The 23,450-nt window shown below is 40.8% G+C and overlaps 1 protein-coding gene across 10 annotated transcripts in view; it reads right to left on the reverse strand.

The window, feature by feature from the left end:
* The window catches only part of ARFIP1 (ADP ribosylation factor interacting protein 1), a 157,547-nt gene that overhangs the window by 85,213 nt on the left and 48,884 nt on the right, over positions 1 to 23,450 (reverse strand). For 6 of the 10 annotated variants that reach the window (NM_001083650.1, XM_024977110.2, XM_024977104.2 and 3 more), the window contains 1 exon segment: positions 1,955 to 2,056. In NM_001083650.1, the coding sequence (NP_001077119.1) occupies positions 1,955 to 2,047 (93 nt within the window). In that variant the 5' untranslated portion in view covers positions 2,048 to 2,056. 10 annotated transcript variants of the gene reach the window in all.

The raw sequence follows: 23,450 nt of genomic DNA on the forward strand, positions 1-23,450 counted from the left end.
AAATAGAGTGGAATTTTCCAAAAGTCCATTAAAACGATCTATCTAAAAAGCGCTTCTCAACCAGAGGCAAGTTCCTCCCTGCCCCTGACATTTGGCAATGTCTGGGTACATTCGTGCTTGTCAACGACTGGAGGGGCCACTGGCATCTACCAGGAAGAGCTCAGGGATGCTGCTGACCACCCCACACGCACAGGCCAACCCTCCACAAAGGAAGTTTTCTGGCCCCAAATGCCAATGATGCTGGGAATGAGAAATTGTGATCTAAAATATCACCTTCTGGGGACTTCCCTGATGGTCAGGTGGTTAAGAACCTGCCTTCCGATGCAGGAGACATGAGTTCAATTCCTGGTCGGGGAACTAAGATCCATCATGTTGTGGGGCAACCAAGACCTTGCACCCTAATTAGAGGGCCTGTGTGCTGCAACTACAGCGTCCCGTGCCACAACTACAGTGCCCCATGCCGCAACTACAGCGCCCCGTGCCACACTACAGCGCCCCAGGCCACAACTACAGCGCCCCAGGCCACAACTACAGCTCCCCGTGCCACACTACAGCGCCCCAGGCCACAACTACAGCGCCCCGTGCCACAACTACAGCGCCCCAGGCCACAACTACAGCACCCCGTGCCACCACTACACCGCCCCGTGCCACCACTACAGTGCCCCGTGCCACAACTACAGCGCCCCAGGCCACAACTACAGAGCCCCAGGCCACAACTACAGCTCCCCGTGCCACAACTACAGTGCCCCATGCCACAACTACAGCGCCCCGTGCCACCACTACAGCGCCCCGTGCCACAACTACAGCGCCCCAGGCCACAACTACAGAGCCCCAGGCCACAACTACAGCTCCCCGTGCCACAACTACAGCTCCCCGTGCCACCACTACAGCGCCCCGTGCCACAACTACAGCGCCCCAGGCCACAACTACAGAGCCCCGTGCCACAACCAGAGAGAAGCCCATGTGCTGCAGTGGAGACCCAATGCAGCCAAAAATAAGTATTTTAAAAAATAATTAAAATTTTAAAAATTAAAAGTAAAATATTATCTTCTGTTAAACTAAAGAACTTTATTCTCAAACATATGAAGTAAAAGAGTCCAATTTTTTTAAGCTGTAAAATAATTCAAGTATCTTTCAACCATTACTTTTTCATGAATATGAAAACTGTATTTTTAAAGTTATTTAACCTTGTACACGTGTCAAGTGTTTGACACACACGTGTCAAAAACGAATGTTTAACGGAAATATCTCCAGAAATAATTAACATCACTCTCATTTCTAGGACTTTATTAGGCATATTACTTATTTTAATATCATTTAACATTAACATCACCACAAAAATAAAATTCTCATTTAGAGAGATTAAAATAAGTAAATCTCTGCTCAAGGTACTAGGAAAGACATAGCTGAAATTTGAACCCACATTATCTCTAAACCCGTGGTGTTTCCATTTAAATGCATTACATTTCAATTTCAAATGAGAGGCAGATCAAAATTAAACAGATCCCAAGTTTCATTTTCCACTGAGTCAAATATGTCACTCTAGAAAGTAAACAGCAAAATGAAGAGGCACCTACTTGGGAATTATGTACTAAGAAAAGAGACCAGCGTTTTAAAGGATAACCTATAGTTAATATTTTTTCTTATTACAAGTAGAATGAAGTAGTTTTTTAATAAAGTTATATGCCAAAATCATTAGAGACACTCTTGCTCTGATTATACAATAAAATTACAGATAGTAACATCAAAGCCTAAATGCTTTACTGGCCAGAAGCTTATTCTGGACAAATTACTAACGTGACCCACCTAGTCATCCCTCCATAATAATATTAGATTCCAGAATACAGTCAATCTAAGAACATATTCCTATATTATGAATAAACTCTATTACTTTCATCTCAGCACTGAAGGGCTTATCATGAGTCTTTGTATTGAGAGACAGAAGTGTTCTTACCCTATTAAAGCCATGTTCATGAGAGTCATCAACTTCCCCATTACTAGTCACTGGAATTTCTGCTGCTGAATTTTTTGGAGATTCTTGAGCCATGGTAGACTCCTAAAAAAATGAGGAAAGAAACAGTCATAAGTAACACCAAATCACAAAAGGCAAATATTCAAAAGACTATATTCATGTTTATAGCACATAAAAGCCACCATTATAGCCTACCTAATCCTTGTATAATAAACATGATACCAATATAATAAAAACACATCTGGCTTTTAAAACTGCATTCCAGTTAGATTTCTTGATCTTATTGTAGGTACCTTATTGTAGATGCCTGGGGGCAAATGACACAAAAATTTTTTTAATGAAAATAATGTCATAGTACTACTGAAAATGGGCTTCCCTGGAAGCTCAGAGGATAACGAGTGTGCCTGCCATGCGGGACACCTGAATTTGATCCCTGGCTCAGGAAGATCCCCTGGAGAAGGGGATGGCAACCCACTCCAGTACTCTTGTCTGGAGAATCCCATCGACAGAGGAGCCTGGTGGGCTACAGGCCATGGGGTCACAAGAGTCAGACCCAACCGAAGCAACTTAGTACACTAGCACAGACAGACAGATTTAAGCAACACTTACTGAAACTTGTTATGTGCAAGGCACTCTACAAGATGCCACAGAATATAAAAACAAGTAAGGCAGTCACTGCTCTAGGGAAAGAACCACTGGTTTCGTGTGGGAGACTGACTGGACTCTTTAGTAAACACCTAGGACAGGTAAGTATCCATCCCTTTTTCTTGAGGATCCTCTAAAACTTCTGGAATAGCTATAGATTACATAAATCCTAGGGTCTCCCTAGGCCAGAGTTCTATTTCTTGGCAGCTCTAGAAATGTTCTGCTTTCAACATTTAGATCCTCTTTTAGATTAATTACACTTCTTATACAAACCTCTTTCTTTACCATGACAAATTTTGTGTGAATACATAATAATGTTTCTAATGTCTGACACAAACTGAATAGACTATCTCTGTAGCCCCAGGGCAACAGGATACAGATCTAGGCAAATTAATACATTCCCTCAGGTCAGGTCCCTGAGGACAGAGACCGTCAGAGCCATCACTGTATCATCAGATTGGCCCAGGGTCTGACAAGCAAGAGGTTCTTAACAAATGCTTACTACTAAGTAAAAAGGATATGAGTTACATTAAAAGTCTGATTCACAGTTATGAAGGTGTTAGACTGATCATTATACACTTAAGCTCCACACTCACTCCTCTGTCCCACCCATGGACCATGGAGCCATATGTTCGTTACTTCTTATGAATATCACTGCGGGAAGACAAACTAACGGGAAACGTCTGAAGTAACAAAACCAAAAAAAAAAAGTGAATTATCAAGTACCTCAAAATCAGTGTACTTTAATTACTTGGTGATAGTTTTAACAAAAGACTAAAATGTCAAACTGAAATCCTAATTGGTTATGCCAATGAAAAAAGAACTTTCATAATAATGTCAAATCCTATTAATACCACTTAAAACATTTCTCAGAGTCATGAGATTTGCACCTTAGGACAATAATTTATCGCATGAGGGATAGCAAATAGCTTACTTGCATTTACCTCGTACAAGTATCTTACTTTGGACCAATACTTTTCGATTTCATTCTTGAGGATACCTGAATTTATTTTGTAGGAGATTTTGACTTTGTGCCAATTATGTACCAAAGTTATTTTATACAAAGACTTTTTTTGTTCTGGAAGAGATATATGTTGTAATTGCATTTCCTACTGCAGTATTTGGGCAGGGAGAATCATTTCTGAAATTTATTTTTTAACTTTAAATCAGTTCTCTTTGTATCTGTCTAGTCATTATTCAGTAGAGCAACACCAAAGGACCCCTGTGCAAACTGCTGAGTAGAGTCTAACAGGATAGTTTTAATAGTTGAATCATTTTTGGTATTTTGGTATAAATATTTTCATTTGTTGTTTTTCAGTATATTCTTCGTGAAAATTTGTTGTTTCGATCCTCCTAAACAAAGTATATATTTTCTATATGAAGAAACATTTTAAAATAATTGTAAAGTTAAATAAAAATCATTGTAAAATATTACAAGGGGATATACAGTGTGAATGCTATTGATACTTTATGAGATCACAAAAAAAAAAAAAAAACATTTCTCAGAAAACTTAGTTATTTCCTTGCATTCTTAGAATATCTTAAAAAAAAATACTGGCTTAAAAAATGCCATATTTCAGAGTCTATCATACCACAGGCTCGGAACTAGTGACGGAATTAATAAACTGAACATCTCATGTAAGCCTTGAAAATTGAAAAAAAGAAATTTCAGAGAGAAGATTTCAAAAAGTTGAAGGCGGGAAAACAAAACATTCCTCTGCTTTAGACTGGATTCTGGGGAAGTCTCTGAACGCATGAGGCTTATTGCAGAGTCCTCCACGAGCATGAGGGAGGGCAGGAAGCCCCGACAGAGCTGCAGAGAGGTTATGTCATAAGGCTCGGCCCATCCTACACGGAGCACTGAAGCTGAGGCTCTTTAAGCTGTTCCAAATTAAGGCAACGGGACCAGGCCTTTGAGCCCCCACATCCATACCCGACCAGGCCTTTGAGCCCCCACATCCATACCCGATTGTTAGATGCAAGCTATCCACTAGATAGGAGTATAATTGTGGACAATGCAGCTCTCTTTCGCAGAGGCAATTCCTGGAGAGACTCAGCTATGAGCCCTCAGCAGGCACCACTCCTGGAAGGAGGGCCCTAGTCCTAAAGCAGGTAACTGAGTCCCTCATCATAGCATCCACTGTATCTTCCTTATGATTATTCTAAAGTAGTATCTACTTTAAAAGGATTTGAAATGTCTTATTTAAATTATATCTGGCTACCTTTATGCATGTATGAAGCCTGGCGTGCTGAAGTCCATGGGGTCGCAAAGAGTCGGACACAATGGAGCGACTGAACTGAACTGAATGCATGTATTTACAGACGTTCACTGATCTCTAATAAGAGAAACTCCCTCTTTCACAGTCCCCAGTTAAGAGGTGGCCACTGATTGAGCCAAAGAAGAATCCTTGACACAAGGCCTTGCAATTCACAGGTCTGACAATAGGGCCTGGTTAGAAAATTATTGCCAATACAGAAAAGAGGAATTTCCTGAGCCAATCAAACTCTTTCTGAAGGTCTGAACTGGGGACACTAAGTGAATCAACCAACTAGGGTACTGGGAAGACGAAAGCGCAATAAGAGCAAAGAGTAGAATTATACTGATGAGAAGTCACAGCTTAAAAATTCACAAACTCGACTTGACAAGTGTTAGCAAACTTGTGAAAGTTTGCTGACAAAGTGTTATCTGTGTCTAGATCTTTTGTTTCTAAATTATGACCTTATAATAATAATAAACCTTGCTTTTATATTCTTTTTTATTGGGGTAAAAAACACATAACATAAAATTTACCCTTTTAACCATTTCTAAATGTATAGTTCATCAGGGTTACATATATTTACACTGCTGTGTAATCAATCTCCAGAATTTTTCCATGTTGCAGAACTGAAACTTTATACCCATTAAACAATGACTTCATTTCCATCGTCCTCCAACTCCCCTACAACCCTTGGTACATCACTTTACTTTCTGTTTCTATGAGCTTGATTGCTCTAGATACCTCACATCAATGCAGTCATATAGTATTTGACTTTTTGTGACTGGCTTACTTCTTTACATGATGTCCTCAAGATTCATCCATATTGGACATGTGTCAAAATTTCCTTTCTCTTTAAGGCTGACTAATAATCAGCTGCATATACTGTTGTTAAGTTGCTAAGTCGTGTCTGTCTCTTTGCAAGCCCATGGACTGCAGCACACCAGGCTTCCGTGTCCTCCACCATTTATCTTACAGTTTCCTCAAGCTGATGTCCACTGCATGTATATACCACATTTATTCAGTTCACTGGTGGACATTTAGGTTGCTTCCATTTCTCGGCTATTACAAAGAGTGCTGCTACTGCTGTATGAACATGGGTGTGGATGTATCTCTTCAAGATCTTGCTTTCAATTCTTTCGGAAACATACCCCAAAGTGGGACTGCTAGGCCATATGGTAATTCAAAAACACAGCAAGACCCTATGGTCCTTGCCCCCGCTGTCCCACGTCCTTTGCCTGACTTTGTCTGTGGAAAACTTCAGTTGAAGAATAAGCTTAATCAGAGAAACGAGAAATGCAGAAACAAAGGAAAACAGTCAAAGGAGAAAAATAATAATAATGGAGTCATTAAGCACAGTCAAGGACTCTTCGTTCCTTCTCAAGGACTATAGATGATATCCTGAGCCATACCATGTGAGCTGTCTTATAGATACTGAAATCCCCGGTGAAAGAAGCTAGCTATATGATGACCAGACTGTACTCATCACGTAAGCTGCCACAATTCTGAGAACTGGCCTCAAAGAAATGAGAACAAATGGACCTTGGAACTGAAGATTAACTGTACCTAAAACAATCAAGATGACACTGGTCAGACCACTGGTGACCGATTTGAGGATGAGTGCCAGAGATGACTGCGTTGCTTCTGCACGTAGTCCCCCTCCCCTCACTTCTGTCTATAAAAGCTCTCGCCCCACTGATTGCCAGTAGTTGGGAGTCAGCCTTTGGACAGATGTCCATCCTCCCAGCCAGTTGCCAGCATCTGAATTAAAGCAAACTTTCCTTTTCACCAACCTAGCCTGTTTATTGGCTTTTCAGTGGCAAGCAGCCAGACCCCAAACTCTTCTGGTAACAAGTTTATCTTTAATTTTTTTAGGAAACACTATATTATTTTCTATTAACGATTTCGCTATTTTATATTCTTACCAACAATGCATAAAGGCTCTAGTTTCTTCACATCCTCACCAATAATTGTTATTTACATTTTTAAAATAGTAACCATCCTAACAAGTGTGAGGAGATACCTCATTGTGGTTCTGATTTGTATTTCCCTAATGATTAGATGTTCAAGCTTGTTTTAGAAAAGGCAGAGGAACCAGAGATCATATTGCCAACAGCCGCCGGATCATGGAAAAGCAAGAGCGTTCCAGAAAAAGCAAGAGAGTTCCATCTATTTCTGCTTTATTGACTATGACAAAGCCTTTGACTGTGTGGATCACAAGAAACTATGGAAAATTCTGAAAGAGATGGGAATACCAGACCACCTGACCTGCCTCTTGAGAAATCTGTATGCAGGTCAGGAAGCAACAGTTAGAATTGGACATGGAACAACAGACTGGTTCCAAATAGGAAAAGGAGTCCGTCAAGGCTGTATATTGTCACCCTGCTTATTTAACTTATATGCAGAGTACATCATGAGAAATGCTGGACTGGAAGAAACACAAGCTGGAATCAAGATTGCCGGGAGAAATATCAATAACCTCAGATATGCAGATGACACCACCCTTATGGCAGAAAGTGAAGAGGAAATAAAAAGCCTCTTGATGAAAGTCAAAGTGGAGAGTGAAAGAGCTGGCTTAAAGCTCAACATTCAGAAAACGAAGATCATGGCATCCGGTCCCATCACTTCATGGAGAATAGATGGGGAGATGGTGGAAGCAGTGGCTGACTTTATTTTTCTGGGCTCCAAAATCACTGCAGATGGTGACTGCAGCCATGAAATTAAAAGATGCTTACTTCTTGGAAGGAAAGTTATCACCAATCTAGACAGAAATGGCAACCCACTCCAGTGTTCTTGCCTGGAGAATCCCAGGGATGGGGGAGCCTGGGGGGCTGCCGTCTATGGGGTTGCACAGAGTTGCACACGACTGAAGCGACTTAGCAGCAGCAGAGAGCATATTAAAAAGCAGAGACATTACTTTGCCAACAAAGGTCCATCTAGTCAAGGCTATGGTTTTTCCAGTAGTCATGTATGGATGTGAGAGTTGGACTGTGAAGAAAGTTGAGCGTTGAAGAATTGATGCTTCTGAACTGTGGTGTTGGAGAAGACTCTTGAGAGTCCCTTGGACTGCAAGGAGATCCAACCAGTCCATCCTAAAGGAGATCAGTCCTGGGTGTTTATTGGTAGGACTGATGTTGAAGCTGCAACTCCAATACTTTGGCCACCTGATGCGAAGAGCTGACTCATTTGAAAAGACCCCGATGCTGGGAAAGATTGAGGGCAGGAGGAGAAGGGGACGACAGAGGATGAGATGGTTGGATGGCATCACTGACTCAATGGACATGGGTTTGGGTGGACTCCGGGAGTTGGTGATGGACAGGGAGGCCTGGCATGCTGCGGTTCATGGGGTCACAAAGAGTTGGACATGACTGAGCGACTAAACTGAATGATTAGTGATGTTGAACACTTTTCCATTTGCTTGTTGGCGATTTATGTATCATCTTTGAAGAAATGTCTATTCAAGTCTTTAGTCCATATTTTAATTGGGTTATTTGTGTTTTACTTGTTGACTTCTAGGAGTTTTTTACATATTCTGGATATTAACCTCAAAAGATGTGTAATTTGTAAATTTTCTCTCAATTCTGTAGGCTACCTTTTTACTCTGTTGATTGTGTATAAACATTTTGATATATAAAAATTATTTCCTATAAAGAAGGTTTTAGTTTAGATGTAGTTCAATTTGTCTATTTTTGCTTTTGTTGCTAGTGCTTTTGATGTCATGTTCAGGAAATCTGTGCCAAATTTACTACCATAAGCATTTCTTCTCAGTTTTACAGTTACAGGTCTTACTCTTAGGTCTCTGATACATTTTGGGGCTGACTTTGTGTGTGGTATAAGACAGGGTCCACCTTGCCTGTTGATATCCAGTTTTCCCAGCACCATTTATTAAAGAGACTTTCCCTTTTCCATGGAAGGGTCTGAGCATCTTGGATACTTTTGAGATCCCTATTTTCTTCACTGCTACTACATCCTTACAATATATCCAGATTATCTGAGGCTACTGGAGTTAAGTCTCTACTTCTTGCAAATAAGAGATACACAGATACTAACCTCATAGCTCAGTTAGTAAAGAATCTGCCTGCAATGCAGGAGGCCTGGGTTCGATCCCTGGGTGGGGAAGATCCCCTGGAGAAGGAAATGGCAACCCACTCCAGTATTCTTGCCTGGAGAATCCCATGGACAGAGGAGCCTGGCAGGCTATAGTCCATGGGGTTGTAAGAGTCAGATACGACTGAGTGACTAAACCACCACAGATACTAACTAGACACCTGATCTCTAATCCAACCAGAAAGACTAAGATTTTGCTATCTAAATAGTTACCACTCTTCCAAAACTTCTAAGATATGCTCTTACTTTCTCCCTCCTAATAACACCTGGTGATTCACCAGGTACTTGCTATCTTCTATGCAATATGCATGGGATAAAACAGAAACAGAACTCTGACCTTAGGCTTCTAAGAACTAGAAGTACTGGCAAAAAGTAATTACAATACAGTGTTGTGAGCACCTGAGGGAAGCACTTAATACGGTAAGCACTCAGAGGGAAAACTTAATCATAGGTGGATACTTAAGGTGAATCTTGTAGAATGACAGATGGGGACGCAGTAAAGGAGAGATTCTAAATAGAAAGAATAAGAGGAGCAGAATAGAATCTAATATATTCCAGAAACCCAAGTAAAGCAATTTAGCTAGAATGGTGATTGTTCATTCATACATTCATTGATTCAACTGATTTATCGAGCTCTCTGATGCGCTGGGCAGGATGTCAGATACTTAGGACAGAGTGGTGAACCAAACAGAGAAAACTTCCTACCCTCAAAGAGTTTATATCCTAGCTGGGGAAAACAAACAAATAAATACACACATTATGCAGTCCTAAATGCTAATGGGCATGTACATAAACATATTTGTTCGTGAATGTGCTGTTTTAAACAAAGTGGTCAGGGAAAAACTTAAAAGAGGCATCATCTTTCTGTAAGACACAGTAGAGTGAGGGAGTGCAGAGCCCCAGGCCGAGGAAACAGTAAACACAGAGATGGGAGGTGGGGACAGGCCCAGCTTCTCCAGGAGCAGGAGACAGTTTGCGGGCCAGGGAGAACAGAAGAAACGTCAGCGAGGCAGCAGGAACACGTGAGAGGCAGCAGGAACATGCAGGCGGCAAAGGCACTGGCGAGAATTCCGGAGTTTATTCTTGGTGCAATGGGAACCACCAGAGGGTTTGAACTTTAGAGTGAAATGATCTGACTTACATTTAAGGATCACTCTTTTCCTGCTGTGATGCACTAAACTATAAGTGAGCAAAAGGCAGAAGCAGGGAGAATAATCTTATGGGATAATCTAGGCAAGAGATAATGGTAGCTTGGGAGTGGGGTGACAGTGGCTGAGGAGGTAAGAGATGGTTAGATTCTAGACATATTCTGAAGGTAGAAACTGGAATTCCTTACAGACAGATGTAAGAGATGGGAAAAACAGAGGTCAAGGACAACTACAAAGGTTTCTGGCCTGAGCAGCTGTTAAAGTGGAATTGCTGTTAACACAACTAGGCAAGACTCAGGGTGGAGCACAAGACAGAAAAAACAGCCAGAGTTTAGATCAGGATATATTAAGGTTTGTACAGATAAGGGTACTAGGCTTTTGGGTATATGAGCTTGAAGTCCAGAAGCAAGCTTGAAGCTGGGGATAAGAAATTTGTAAGTCACTGGTGTTGTAGACGGCATTTAAATTTCTGGACTACATAAGATTACCTAGATCAGGGGTCAGTGAGCATTTTCTATAAAGGGGCAAATGGCAAACACTATAGGCTTTTGTGAGCCTATACAACTACTCAACTTTGCTGTCAACTCTGATGCTGTAGACCAAAGCAGCCAAAGAAAATACATAAATAACTAGGCATGGATTCAGGACCCCCACGTGGCTCATGGTAAAGAATCATGCAGGAGCCACAGGAGACATGGGTTTGATCCCTGAGTTGGGAAGATCCCTTGAAGGAGGAAATGGCAACCCACTCCAGTGTTCTTGCCTGAAGAATCCCACAGACAGAGGAACCTGGAGGCTACAGTCCATATGGTCACAGAGTCGGACACAGCTGAGGACTGAACACACATGCACAGATCTGGCTTGACTTTCGATCTAGAAAGTCAATGCAGACAGGAGAGCTCTGCAGACTGAGCGCTAGGACACTTCAATATTTGGACAGGGGAGGAACTAGCAAAGGAAACTTACAAGGGACGGCAAGCAGGGTAGGAGGAAAACCCACAACAGGCGGCTTCCAAGAACAGGTAAAAAAGAAGGCAGGTTTTTGTTTCTGGAACTATACTAAACCTCCCCAACCCTGCACAGAAAACAACTGCAAAAGCTGAACACAATTTAAAAAGCAATTATTTGAAGGCACTGGAGAGCAAAGAGAAGCTAGTGGAAAGTGCATGGAGAAGGGGAGACAGGGAGCTATGCGAGGAAGGTTCCATCTCTTTGGCTTGTAGACAAAAACTAAATCCTATCCATGCTGTGCACCCAGTAGCTGTCAGGGCATCCAGTGGAAAACTAGTCCTTTTCAGCTGGGGAAAAGTTAAGCTGACAAAAGTAAAAGGAAGGGGGTAATACTGAAAAAGAAAGGTCCAGAAAGGGGATCTCTAACCCCTCAATGTACCTGCACAGACAAGAAACTGAGTCTGTAATGCAAGCCCAGCCAAGAAAATTAGCAACCGAGACAAAGGAAGTAACACTCACTGGAAAAGAATAAAACAATCTCCAATCTTTGCATCTCAATGTTCAAAATGTTCAGGATACAACCCCAAATTACCAGATATGTAATGAACCAAGAAAAAGGCACAGGATTCCCAGGAGAAAAGAAAAATTATTTATTATTATTTTTTTTTTAGAAAAATAATTTAGTCTGGCTCTGATATGAAGCAGAGATTGGAAATGATACAGATTCAAACGAAGCTACAGTGACTGCAAATAAGTGAAACATTTTCAGTGAATCAAAAGTCTCAGTGAAAAAAATAAGAATTCTCTCAGCACAGTAAAAATGAAGCAAATGGATTCTATTATAGAATTGAAAACCATAATTTTTCAAAGAAAAAAATCACTAGATGGACCTAGCCAAATGAAGATGACATACAAAACAGTAAGTAAAACAAAATTAAATAAATATAAATTATCCAAGGTAGAGAGTAGAGCAAAAACAAAGACTAAAAGAAAAGCTTCATGGAACCATAAGACAGTATTAAATATTCCAACTTATGTGTAAGTAAAATGCTAGAAGAAAAGGATACAGAAAACGTATTTGGAGAACAAATGGCCCAATTTTTTCCAAATCTGATGAAAGACAAAAATTTATAGATGCAACATATTTAATGAACAACACGCAGAATAAACACCAAGTACATCACAGTCAAACTATTTAAAGATAAAGAGGTAACCTCAAAGGCAGCAAGAGAAAAAAAATATTACTATCAGAAACAAAGTTCCAACAAATGGCTGATTTCTCATCAAAAACTGTAAATGCCAGAAGAGAGCAGAACACTGGTAAAAAGAACGCTGTCCACTTAGAACTCTATATCCAGGGAAAACATTAGGAATTACAGAGGGTACTAAGGGTATTTTCAAATAAAACTAAGAGAATTCATCACCAGCAGACCTGAACTATGCAAAATGCTAAACGAAATTCTTCTGCTGAAGGGAAATAAAACCAGACAGAAAAAAATGAATGTTCGGAAAAGAATGAGAAAGAAATGAAATGGTAATTACCTGGGTAAATGCAAAAACCATTTTGTTTTTACCGATTCATCTCAATTTCTTTATAAACCATATAACTGCTTAAAGCAAATGTTGATAATATCATTTCTGTGGTTTACAATGTATACAGATGTAACATATATAAAACAAGTATATCAAAGAACAAGAAGGGAGGTAAGGGAAATACTAACTCATTGGAAAAGACCCTGATGTTGGGAAAGATTGAAGGCAGGAGAAGAGGGCAACAGAGGGTAAGATGGTTGGATGGCATCGATTCAATGGAAATGAACTTGGGCAAACTCTGGGAGATGGTGAGGGACAGGGAAGCCTGGCGTGCTGCAGTCCATGGGGTCACATGACTTACGGACTGAACAACAACAAAAGGGAAACACAGACCTAAAAGGTTATGAAATTTCTGTTTTAAGAGAAAAGCAGTACATTATTAGTTATAAGTGAAATATGAAAAGTTTAATATATGCACTATAATCATTACCGCAAGCCCTGTCATGTGGCTCGCAGGATCTTATTTCCCTGACCGAGACTGAACCCAGACCGCGGGCAGTGAAAGCACAGAGCTCCAATCGCTGGACCACCGGGAAGTCCCTGAATATATGTGTGTATATACATATTTTTAATGACCCTACTATATTCTGTCTACAAGAGATGCACTTTAAAGACAAAGGCATAAATATTACAGATTGAAAATAAATAGATGAACAAAGATACACCATACAAAGAGTAGGCATAAGAAAGTTGGCTGCTGCTGCTAAGTCGCTTCAGTCATGTCCGACTCTGTGCGACCCCACAGACGGCAGCCCACCAGGCTCCCCCATCCCTGGGATTCTCCAGGCAAGAACACTGGAGCAGGTTGCCATTTCCTTCTCCAATGCATGAAAGTGAAAAGTGAAAGGAAGTTGCTCAGTCGTGTCCGACTAATTCACGACCCCATGGACTGCAGCCCAGAAGGCTCCTCTGCCCATGGGATTTTCCAGGCAAGAGAACTGGAGTGGGTTGCCATTGCCTTCTCCGAAGAAAGTTGGCACAGTTTTATTATTAATAATATCTGATAAAATAGTTTTTTAAAAAGTATTACCAGAGATAAAGAGGGTAGTATCGCTCTGATATTTCATAATGATAAAATGATCAATTCCTTAGGAATACAAAACAATCACAAATGTGTTCTGTTGGTTGCAATAAGAGAGCTTCAAAATAAATGAAACAAACGACAGAATTAAAAGCAGAAACAGAACTCCACATAGTTGGAGATTTTACCATCACTCTTAGAGCAACTGACAGAAGTAGACAAAGGAAACCAGCATAAACACAGAAGATCTGAACACCATCAACCACTCTGATACTTACAGAATAGGAAACAATAATGGCAGAATATATATTATTTTCATATGAACATGCTGTGTTCAGCAAAACAGATCATATTTTAGGCCATAAAACATAACTCAATAAATTTTAAAAGACTGAAACCATATAAAGAATGTTCTATGACCACAGAGAAATTTAATTACAATCAACTCACACAAGATATGCAGGGACCTCCCCCAAATTTGGAAACGAAACAACATATCTAAAACATTAATATGAAAACAAAGAAATCACAAGAGAAAGAAAATATTTTTTAACTAAATGAAAATGAAAATGCAGGGGAAGGGGAAAAAAACAAAGAAAAATGAAAATGCACCACAGCGGTATTTGCGGGATGCACCTAAGGAAGCAATCTATAGCTTTAAATGCTTACATCTGAATAGAAGATCTTAAACCAACAATCTAAGATTGCATCTTAAGAAAACAGAAAATGAGCAAATTAAACTAAAAGTAAGATGTAGGAAGGAAATAATAAAGACCAAAAATCATGGAAACAGATGATAGATAGTAGAAAACCTGGCTCCTATACTTGATAAAGCTTAAGTTCATGAAAAAGTAGATGAACTGTTGCAGATAAAAGAAGACAAGAGAAAAGACAGCTAGATACAACATATATTATAGACTGGATCACAAAACAGGAAAAAAATAGCTGTAAAGGATATATTGGAACTGTGGATTAAATAATAGTACTATGTCAATTTCCTTAATAATTTTCTGATTTTGATTAAAGTACTTAGATTATATAAGATAAAGTCCTTGTTCTTAGGAACAAATGGACATAATGTCTGCAAACCACTCTCAAATGGTTCAAAAGAGAAGAAACTCTGCATTTAAAGAGAAAATGTTAAAGTAAATGGGACAAAACAATGGTGAATCTGGGTAAAGAGTTTAATTTTTCTGTATGAAATTTTATCAAAATTAGGTTTTAAAAATAAAAATGACAAGGAGGCTAGTAAAGTATGTAGGAGGCTAATAAAGTATATAGGAGACTATCATGATGGACTTTATAAATGCTAGACCAAGAACTGTGAACTTCTAAAAGAGATATGAAGAAAGAAGTAGAAAAATCTGATCAATTTATTTTAGTGAACAGCCTGAAGGAAGTTCGACTGAAGGGAAAGAAGGAAAGACTAGAAGTAGAAAAACCATTTAGGAAGCATTTTACAGTGTGAGTAAGAAATAATAAAGATCTAAATTAAGGCTGTGGGAATTGAAAAAGGTGAATTCTTTTTTGAGAATTCTTTAGGAGGTAAAATAAGAGCCTTACAGAGTGACTAGATTGTGGGGGATCAAGAGTAGGGGAGAAATGTAGGGTAACCCAGGCCTTCTCCCTGCTCCCTACCCAATTTTTGGCTGGGCAACGAGAAAGACAAACATGTCACTCACCGAAGGGCACAGCAAAGTCCCGAGAGGCACAGAATGTTTCATTCAGAATGCTCTCAACACTCTCTGCATCCTAGAATCACCTGGGGAGCTTCAAGTTTTAAAAGTTCCCCAGGGGATTCTAAAGTGTAGCTAAGGAGAACTACTGCTGTAAGCATGCACTAGACTCTAAGCAAACACAGAATTTCAGTATTAGGAAAGATCCACAATCATTTGTGTCTGACTCTTTGGGACTCCGTGGACTGTAGCCCACCAGGCCCCTCTGTCCATGGAATTCTCCATGCAAAAATACTGGAGTGGGAAGCAATTCCTTTCTCCAGGGGGTCTTTCTGAAGCAGGAAAAGAACCCGGGTCTTCCACATTTCAGGCGGATTCTTTACCATCTGAGTCACCGGGACCGCCCTGTCATTCATTTAAATTTGTCATGCAGATTAAGACTACAGATCAGAATACTACTAACACCCATTAGAATGGCCAAATGTAGAAAGACTGACAAAATTAAGTGTTAGCAAGTATGTGGGTTCTCATACATTGCTGGTGCAAGCAAAATGTGGTAAAATCACTTGAAAACTTTCTGGCAATACTATTAAACATATGCCTATTCTACAACCCAGAAACTCTACTCCTAGGAAACATACCCATGAAATATAGTGCATCTGTCCATCATAAAACAAGTACGAGACTATTCACAGCAGCTTTATCCATAATATAGCTTAAAACTGGAAACTCAAATGTCCATCAACAGTAGAATAGATAAAGAAACTGTAGTATAATCAAACAATGGAACACAACACTACACAGCAATAAACTAGAACTACTGCTATTAAAAACAAAAAATTCTTACAGACCATGTTGAGCCACCGAAGCCAGACCCAAAGAGTATCTACTATATAATTCGATTCAAAAAGAAAACCAATAAGGTATGATGATGGTAGGCATGTAGTTATCTTGGGGTGGGGAACTTCTGCTTTCATTTCTGCATGTAAGGAGCTTGGAAATCACCATCTCATTCTAACAAGTACGCTGAACACACTAAAAAAGCAGTAAGTCTTCTCGGATTCATAAAAGAGGGGAGGACACAGGGCACACTGTTACTCCCAAAACTGGAGAGAGGCAAATGCAAAGAGTCATGGCTTACAAGGACAAAAACCGGTGGAAACCACCTCAGTAACCAATGCTGTGGTAGGAAAATCTGAGCTGTAATCAATGAGTTGCTGGAGGCTCAGCGTGGACAACTCTTGAGAGTTAAAGACTCCAGAGGAACCCAGTCAAAAGCAAGGACCCACAATATTTAGTGTGGCTTTCAAGAGTGGGACCAGGTTACCCCAGTAAATATCACAGAAAAACTCCCTCATCCTCCCAGCAAGTGGTGAGAACTGGAACCACTGTGAAATACACTAAGCAGTCCATTCTTGGCTTCTCTCTTCTGGAACACAGGCTCTAGGGCATGTGGCTTCAGCAGTGTGGCTCACCGGCTGAGCTGCTCCACACAGCATGTGCAATCTTCCCACCGGGGACTGAACCCAAGTCCCATGCACAGGCAGGAGAATTCTTATCCACGGCACCACCAGGGAGGTCCCTAAGAACCCTGTTCTTAACAAGGCTTACCCTCAGGAGAAACCAGAGCCTAGCCTGCTTGGGAAACGGCCACAGCCAGCACATTCCAGCTATCCTGTGCCACCTGAGGAGAGGAGAGAAAAACTGAGAAACACTCGAGAACATCACAGTCCAGAGGCACAGGTTCCCTGAAAGACTGACACCTAGTCACAGGATATACAACGCTCCCCTCCTCCTACACTTTATGCCCACATTTACAGCAGGTCCTTTCACCTGATACATCATGTCTGATTAACAAGTAAAAATTATAAGGTCTACAAAAGGCAAAAAACACAACCTGAAGTCACAAAGCAAACACCACAATCAGAAATGGCACGGATGTTGGAATTAGCAGACCAGGAATTTAAAACAACTATGAGTAATACGGGCTTCCCGGTGGCTGAGATGGCTGTAATGGATAAAGCAGACAGCATGCATGAACAGCTGGACGACATAAACAGAGATGTAGAAATACTAAGAAAGAACCAAGAAGAAATGCTAGAGATAAAAATCACTTATAACAGAAATGAAGAATGCCTTTGATGAGTTTATCAGTAGACTTCACAATGGCTTTGGAGTAGGCAAATATTTTCTTAGGAAATGGAAAACATAAACAATAAGAGAAACACTGATAATTTGGACTTCATCAAAATTAAAAATTTCTTTTCAAAATGACACCATTTAAAAGATGAAAAGACGAGCTACAGACTGGGAGAAAACAGATGTAAGATATGTATCTGACAAACAACTGCTATTCAAAATAAACTGTTGTTTAGTCGCTCAGTCCTGTTGGATTCTTTTGCGACCCCATGGACTGTAGCCCACCAGGCTCCTCTGTTCACGGGATTTCCCAGGCAAGACTACTGGAGTGGGTTGCCATTTCCTTGTTCAGGAGATCTTCCCGACCCAGGGATTGAACCTGAGTCTCCTGCATTGGCAGGCAGATTCTTTACCACTGAGCCATAAGGGAAGCCACATTTAAAATATATATATATATGTCTTATTTTAATAAATAAAATTCAATTAGAAAAACAACCCAAATAAAACATGGACAAAACTTTAACAGGCACCTCACTAAAGAAAACAAATAATGGTAAGTGCATGGAAGATGTTTAACATTACTAATCATCAAGGAAATGCAATTTAAAGCCACAAGAAGACACAAGCATACACCCAATACAACAGCTGAAGTTCAAAAAGGCTGACAATACCAAGTACTGGTTAGAGAGTAGTAACCGGAACTTGCATACTCTGCTGGTGGTTTAGTTGCTAAGCTGTGTCCGACTCCTTACGACCCCATGGACTGCAGTCTGCCGGGCTCCTCTGTCCATAGGATTCTCCAGGCAAGAATAATGGAGTGGGTTGCCATTTCCTTCTCCAATACACTGCTGGAGGAAATGTAAAAAAACCACTTCACTTAGCAATTTCTTATGAAATTAAACATACACTTGATCATACGACTCAGTCATTCTACACCTAAGCATTTACCAGAAAAATAAAAACAAACGTCCCACAGAGACTTGTATACGTATATTCATAGCAGGCTTACTTATAAGAGCCCAAAATGAGAAGAAAAAATGTCCATCAACAGGTTAATGGATAAACAAATTATAGTTTATACTTATAATGGAATATTCCTCAGCAATAAAAAGGAGTGAATTACTGATGTATACAATAACTGTTGTTTAATCTCAATATTCTGAGCCAAAAATCCAGACACAAAAAGAATACATACCAGAACTGTAGAACACAAAACTCTCATTTTTGTAGATGAAAAAGGGCTTCCCCGGTGGCCCAGTGGTAAAGAATCCACCTGCCAGCGTAGGAGATACAAGAGATGGGGGTTCAATCTTGGGGCTGGGAAGATCCCCTAGAGAAGGAAAAGGCAACCCACTCCAGTATTTTTGCCTGGAAAATCCCACGGATAGCAGAGCCTGGAGGGCTACAGTCCACAGAGTCACAAAGAGTCGGACATGACTGAACAACTGAGCACACGCACAGAGCACACAAAACCAATTTATCACAACAGACCAGCTCTCGCCTGAGGAGCAGGGTAGACACAGGCCAGCCGACTGCAAAAGTGCACAAGCAGCTTTGTCTGCGTCTTCACTGAGGTTATGGTTTCCCAAATGTATATACTTGGCAAAATTCATCCAACTGTACATTTTAAATGAACACGTTTTATCATATGCAAAATTTACCTCAATAAAGTCAGCTTTTTACAGGGTGAAATTCCATTCTACCACCTCTAATGGCAGAGGATCTGCTTTTCCTGAAAGCCCCAAATCTACCCCTAGGGAGCCCACACCAGTCTGGTGGTGGCAGGCGCATGGTCCTGAATACAGTGCCCACCTACGAGCAAGGACTGACTTGCAGCTCTACGACCCAGCAGCAAATAAAGTTTACCAATTTTCCAAAACTGGTCTTCATGACAAAAATAAACTAGGCCAATACTCTCTCACTATAAAAACGTCACACAATTCTAAGTGTTATTTATAGACACATATTCCCTATTTGATCCAGAGTCTGAAACCTTACAAGTATTCTCCTCTAAGTGAATAAAAAATGGCAGAGCATTAAAAAAAAAAAAATCCCTCTGATCCTCAGATTCAGTGTCCCTCATCCTGGAGCTTTTAAAACAGCAACAGAGGCAATGACTGGTTTGCCAAGTCAGACTTTAGCCAAGTACTGAGTCTATATCTCATTCTTCTGGCTCCCCCGTCACAGTCCCCTTCTAATATTGGGGAAGGCCTCTACATAAGGCTGGGGAAAGGCAGAACCTGCTTCTTATATAAAAGCTCAAAATACCTGATAATCAAAAGCAAATATTTGCAGCCAGATTACTTGAGTTTAATCCCTAGCTCCTCCACATATTACGTAAACTTCCTAAAAGCCTCAAAGTTCCTACAATTCTCTTTCCTCATCAGTAAAATGGTATTAGTACCTACCTTAGCTGCTGTAAGGATAAAATGAAATATAAAGTATTTAGAAGAGTGTCTGGCATATAACAAGCTCTACAGAAGTTACGTTATTATTGTTTGTTTCCCAAGCTCTGGGGCAGCTGCCACGAGACCTAGGTTCTATGAAGGCTCAGCCCAGACCTGAGATCAGAAACTAGCGACAACAAGAGGAGTGATAAAAACTCACTGAGGGCAGCAGTAACCGCGGTGGGACCAAGCTGCCACTACATGGGGGCAGCGCCAGTTACCACAGCCAGTACCCAGAGTCCTGGCAGTGCCAGCTGCCAAGCCCCGGCAGCACAGTGCCCGCGCTGAAACCGTGCTGAACCGGGATCTGGGGCATACTCCCCGATAGGGAACCTGGATTCTGGTTTCCAACTTCCTTGTAAGTTACCTCAGATCCTCTTAGTGAATGTCTTTTCTATGTAAGTGACCTGGAATTGGTTTCATCTGCTTGCAACATAAGACACTGAAAGCTGAATTACAGGAAGTGGATAAATGGAAAAAAGTCTTACGATATCCTTGTGAGTGCTTTTGAGTAACAATAATAACTATGAAATGCTCTAGAAACCTTTCAGAATGCTAGTGAATGAATTACCTATGAAACCTGTTTGATAGCTTCACGGTTCCTTAATTTGCCAGTAATAACTGAATGCTGACCTTTATTAACTGCCTTCTATCAATATATGCCAGGTGCCACGCTAACAAGCTTATTACCTGAAATATTTCCTTTAACGTTTACAACTGCCCTGTGAGGAGTTAATGTTAGTTGCTCAGTCGTGACCGACTCTGTGACCCCGTGGACTGCAGTCCTCTAAGCCTCTGTTCTACAGGCAAGAACACTGGAGTCAGTAGCCATTTCCTTCTCCAGGAGGTCTTCCTGACCCAGGGATTGAACCCAGGTCTCCTGCACTGCAGGCGGATTCTTTACTCTCTGAGCCACAAGGGAAGCCCATGAGGGGAATAAGATTTTCCCAATTTAACCGATAAGAAAACTGAGGACTAGGTCCATTAAAGGATTAAAATAATTTAAATAATGTATCCTCTTGCAAATGGAGCCCTACAATGAAAACAGTGAGTACTGACTGTGTGTCAGCTACTGTTCTATGTGTTTTTCACATATTAACCGATTTAATTCTAATTGCTCAATGTGCATTATCTCCTTCAAAACCCACAAAACACTCAAACTTAGGTACCATTATTATATCTGTTTTACAGGTAAGAAGACAGATAAGAAATCTCTCAATGACATGCAGCTACCAAGTGATGAAATGGGATTCAAATCTGGCACATTGGCTTTGAGAGGCCTTATTTTTAGCCTCAACATCACAGAGTCTCTCAAAGGCAAGTGAAACACATCAATGTCATGCCAGCCAATATATATGCCAATGGGTCATGCCAATATATATGCTTTCAGACATTTATGAGTCAAACGTACTGTTTCCTTGATGCTGACCACTTGTACTGCTGTTCTCTCTATTTCCGTATCGTCCTACACAGTTAGAGTGGCATTTGTCTTAATCTGACCCTTCACTTTCAACAATTCAAGACTGAAGCATCAGCTTCCAATCACACCCTTAGTGCTGCCTTTTGCTAATACCAGAGCCCCAGAGACAGCTGCATCTAGGACCTGCTACTCCTGGCTGTGGGAGGCTGCAGAATTGAACTAGGATGTCTGGGAATCAGGAGCTTCAAGACACGGACTAAGCCTGCTATTGCAAACAGCATCAGCTGCCAGAAAATATGGATGTTATTACTGATCCTGATAACTCCATAGTTATTAACTGGGGTCAATTTTAGTACCCATCCCCCCCTCTAAGGACATTTCTGAATGTTATAGCCGGGGATGGCGTGCAACTGGCATCTTGAAGATACAGGGCAGGAATGTTGCTAAAGGTCCTACAATGCACAGGATAATGTCCCACAATAAAAACCTTATAGCAAAATATGTCTTAAGGCTGAAAAACCCTGTAAATAGCCTGATGCTACATACTGCTTCTTATAATAGCAGAACTTATTGGTCTAATACATAATCACTTTATCAAATTACCTACGACATCTTTCAGAGAAGTAGAACAAATAATCCTAAAATTATATTGAACCAGAATTGCCAGAGCAATCCTAAGGAAAAAAACAAAGCTGGAGGCATAACCTTTCCAGACTTCAGACAACACCACAAAGTCACAATAATCAAAACAGTGTGGGATTGGGGGGGGGGAAAAACAGATACATGGATCAATGGAACAGAACTAAGAGCCCAGAAACAAACCCATACACCTACAGTCAATTAATCTTTAACAAAGGAGGCAAAAATACACAACAGGGAAAAGACAGTCTCTTCAGCAAATGGTACTGGGACAGCTGGACAGCCTCATGTAAATCAATGAAGTTAAAACACACCCTCACACCATACACAAAAATAAACTCAAAATGGCTTAAAGCAGTGGTCGCCAACCTTTTTGGAACCAGGGACTAACTTCATGGAAGACAGTTTCTCCATGGCCCAGGCTGAGGGGATGGCTTGGGAGTGATTCAAGCACATTACATTCATCGTGCACTTTATCTCTAGTCTAAGGACACTGATCTGACAAGAGGTACTACTGGTCTTCAGTCTGGAAGCTGCGACCCCTGGCTTAAAGACTTAAAATATAAAACACGACACCATGACACTCCTAGAAGAAAACACAGGCAAACATTTTCTGCCATAAATTGTACAGACGATTTTTTAGGTCAGTCTCCCAAGGCAAAAGAAACAAAAGCAAAAAGAAACAAATGGGACCTAATCAAAAGCTTTCACACAGCAAAAGAAACCACAAACAAAAGGAAAAGACAACCTATGAACTGGGAGAAAATATTGGCAAATGATGTGACTGATAAGGACTTAATCTCCAAACTATACAAATAGCTCATACAACTCAATAACCAACCAACCAACCAACCCAATCAAAAAATGGGGAGACACTTAAGTAGACATATTTCCAAAGAAGACATACAGATGGCTAACATGCACATGAAAAGATGCTGCTGCTGCTGCTAAGTCGCTCCAGTCTTGTCCGACTCTGTGTGACCCCCGAGATGGCAGCCCACCAGGCTCCCCTGTCCCTGGGATTCTCCAGGCAAGAACACTGGAGTGGGCTGCCATTTCCTTCTCCATGAAAAGATGCTAAACATTGCTAATTACTAGAGAAATGCAAATCAAAACTACACCTCACACCAGTCAGAATGGCCATCACCGAAAAGTATACAAACAAGTGCTGGAGAGGGCATAAAGCAAAGAGAAGCCTCCTACACTGCTGGCAGACTGTACGCTGGTGCAGCCACTATGGAGAACAGTATGAGCGTGTGCATGCTAAGCTGCTTCAGTCATGTCTGACTCTGCGACCCGATGGATTGCCCCGAGAGGCTCCTCTGTCCATGGGATTCTGCAGGCAAGAATACTGGAGTGGGTTGCCATGCCCTCCTCCAGGGGATATTCCTAACCAAGGATCAAACCTGCGTCGCTTTATGTCTCCTGCACTGGCAG

This window comes from Bos taurus, chromosome 17 (genome assembly GCF_002263795.3).
Source record: "Bos taurus isolate L1 Dominette 01449 registration number 42190680 breed Hereford chromosome 17, ARS-UCD2.0, whole genome shotgun sequence".
Classification (NCBI taxonomy): domain Eukaryota; kingdom Metazoa; phylum Chordata; class Mammalia; order Artiodactyla; family Bovidae; genus Bos; species Bos taurus.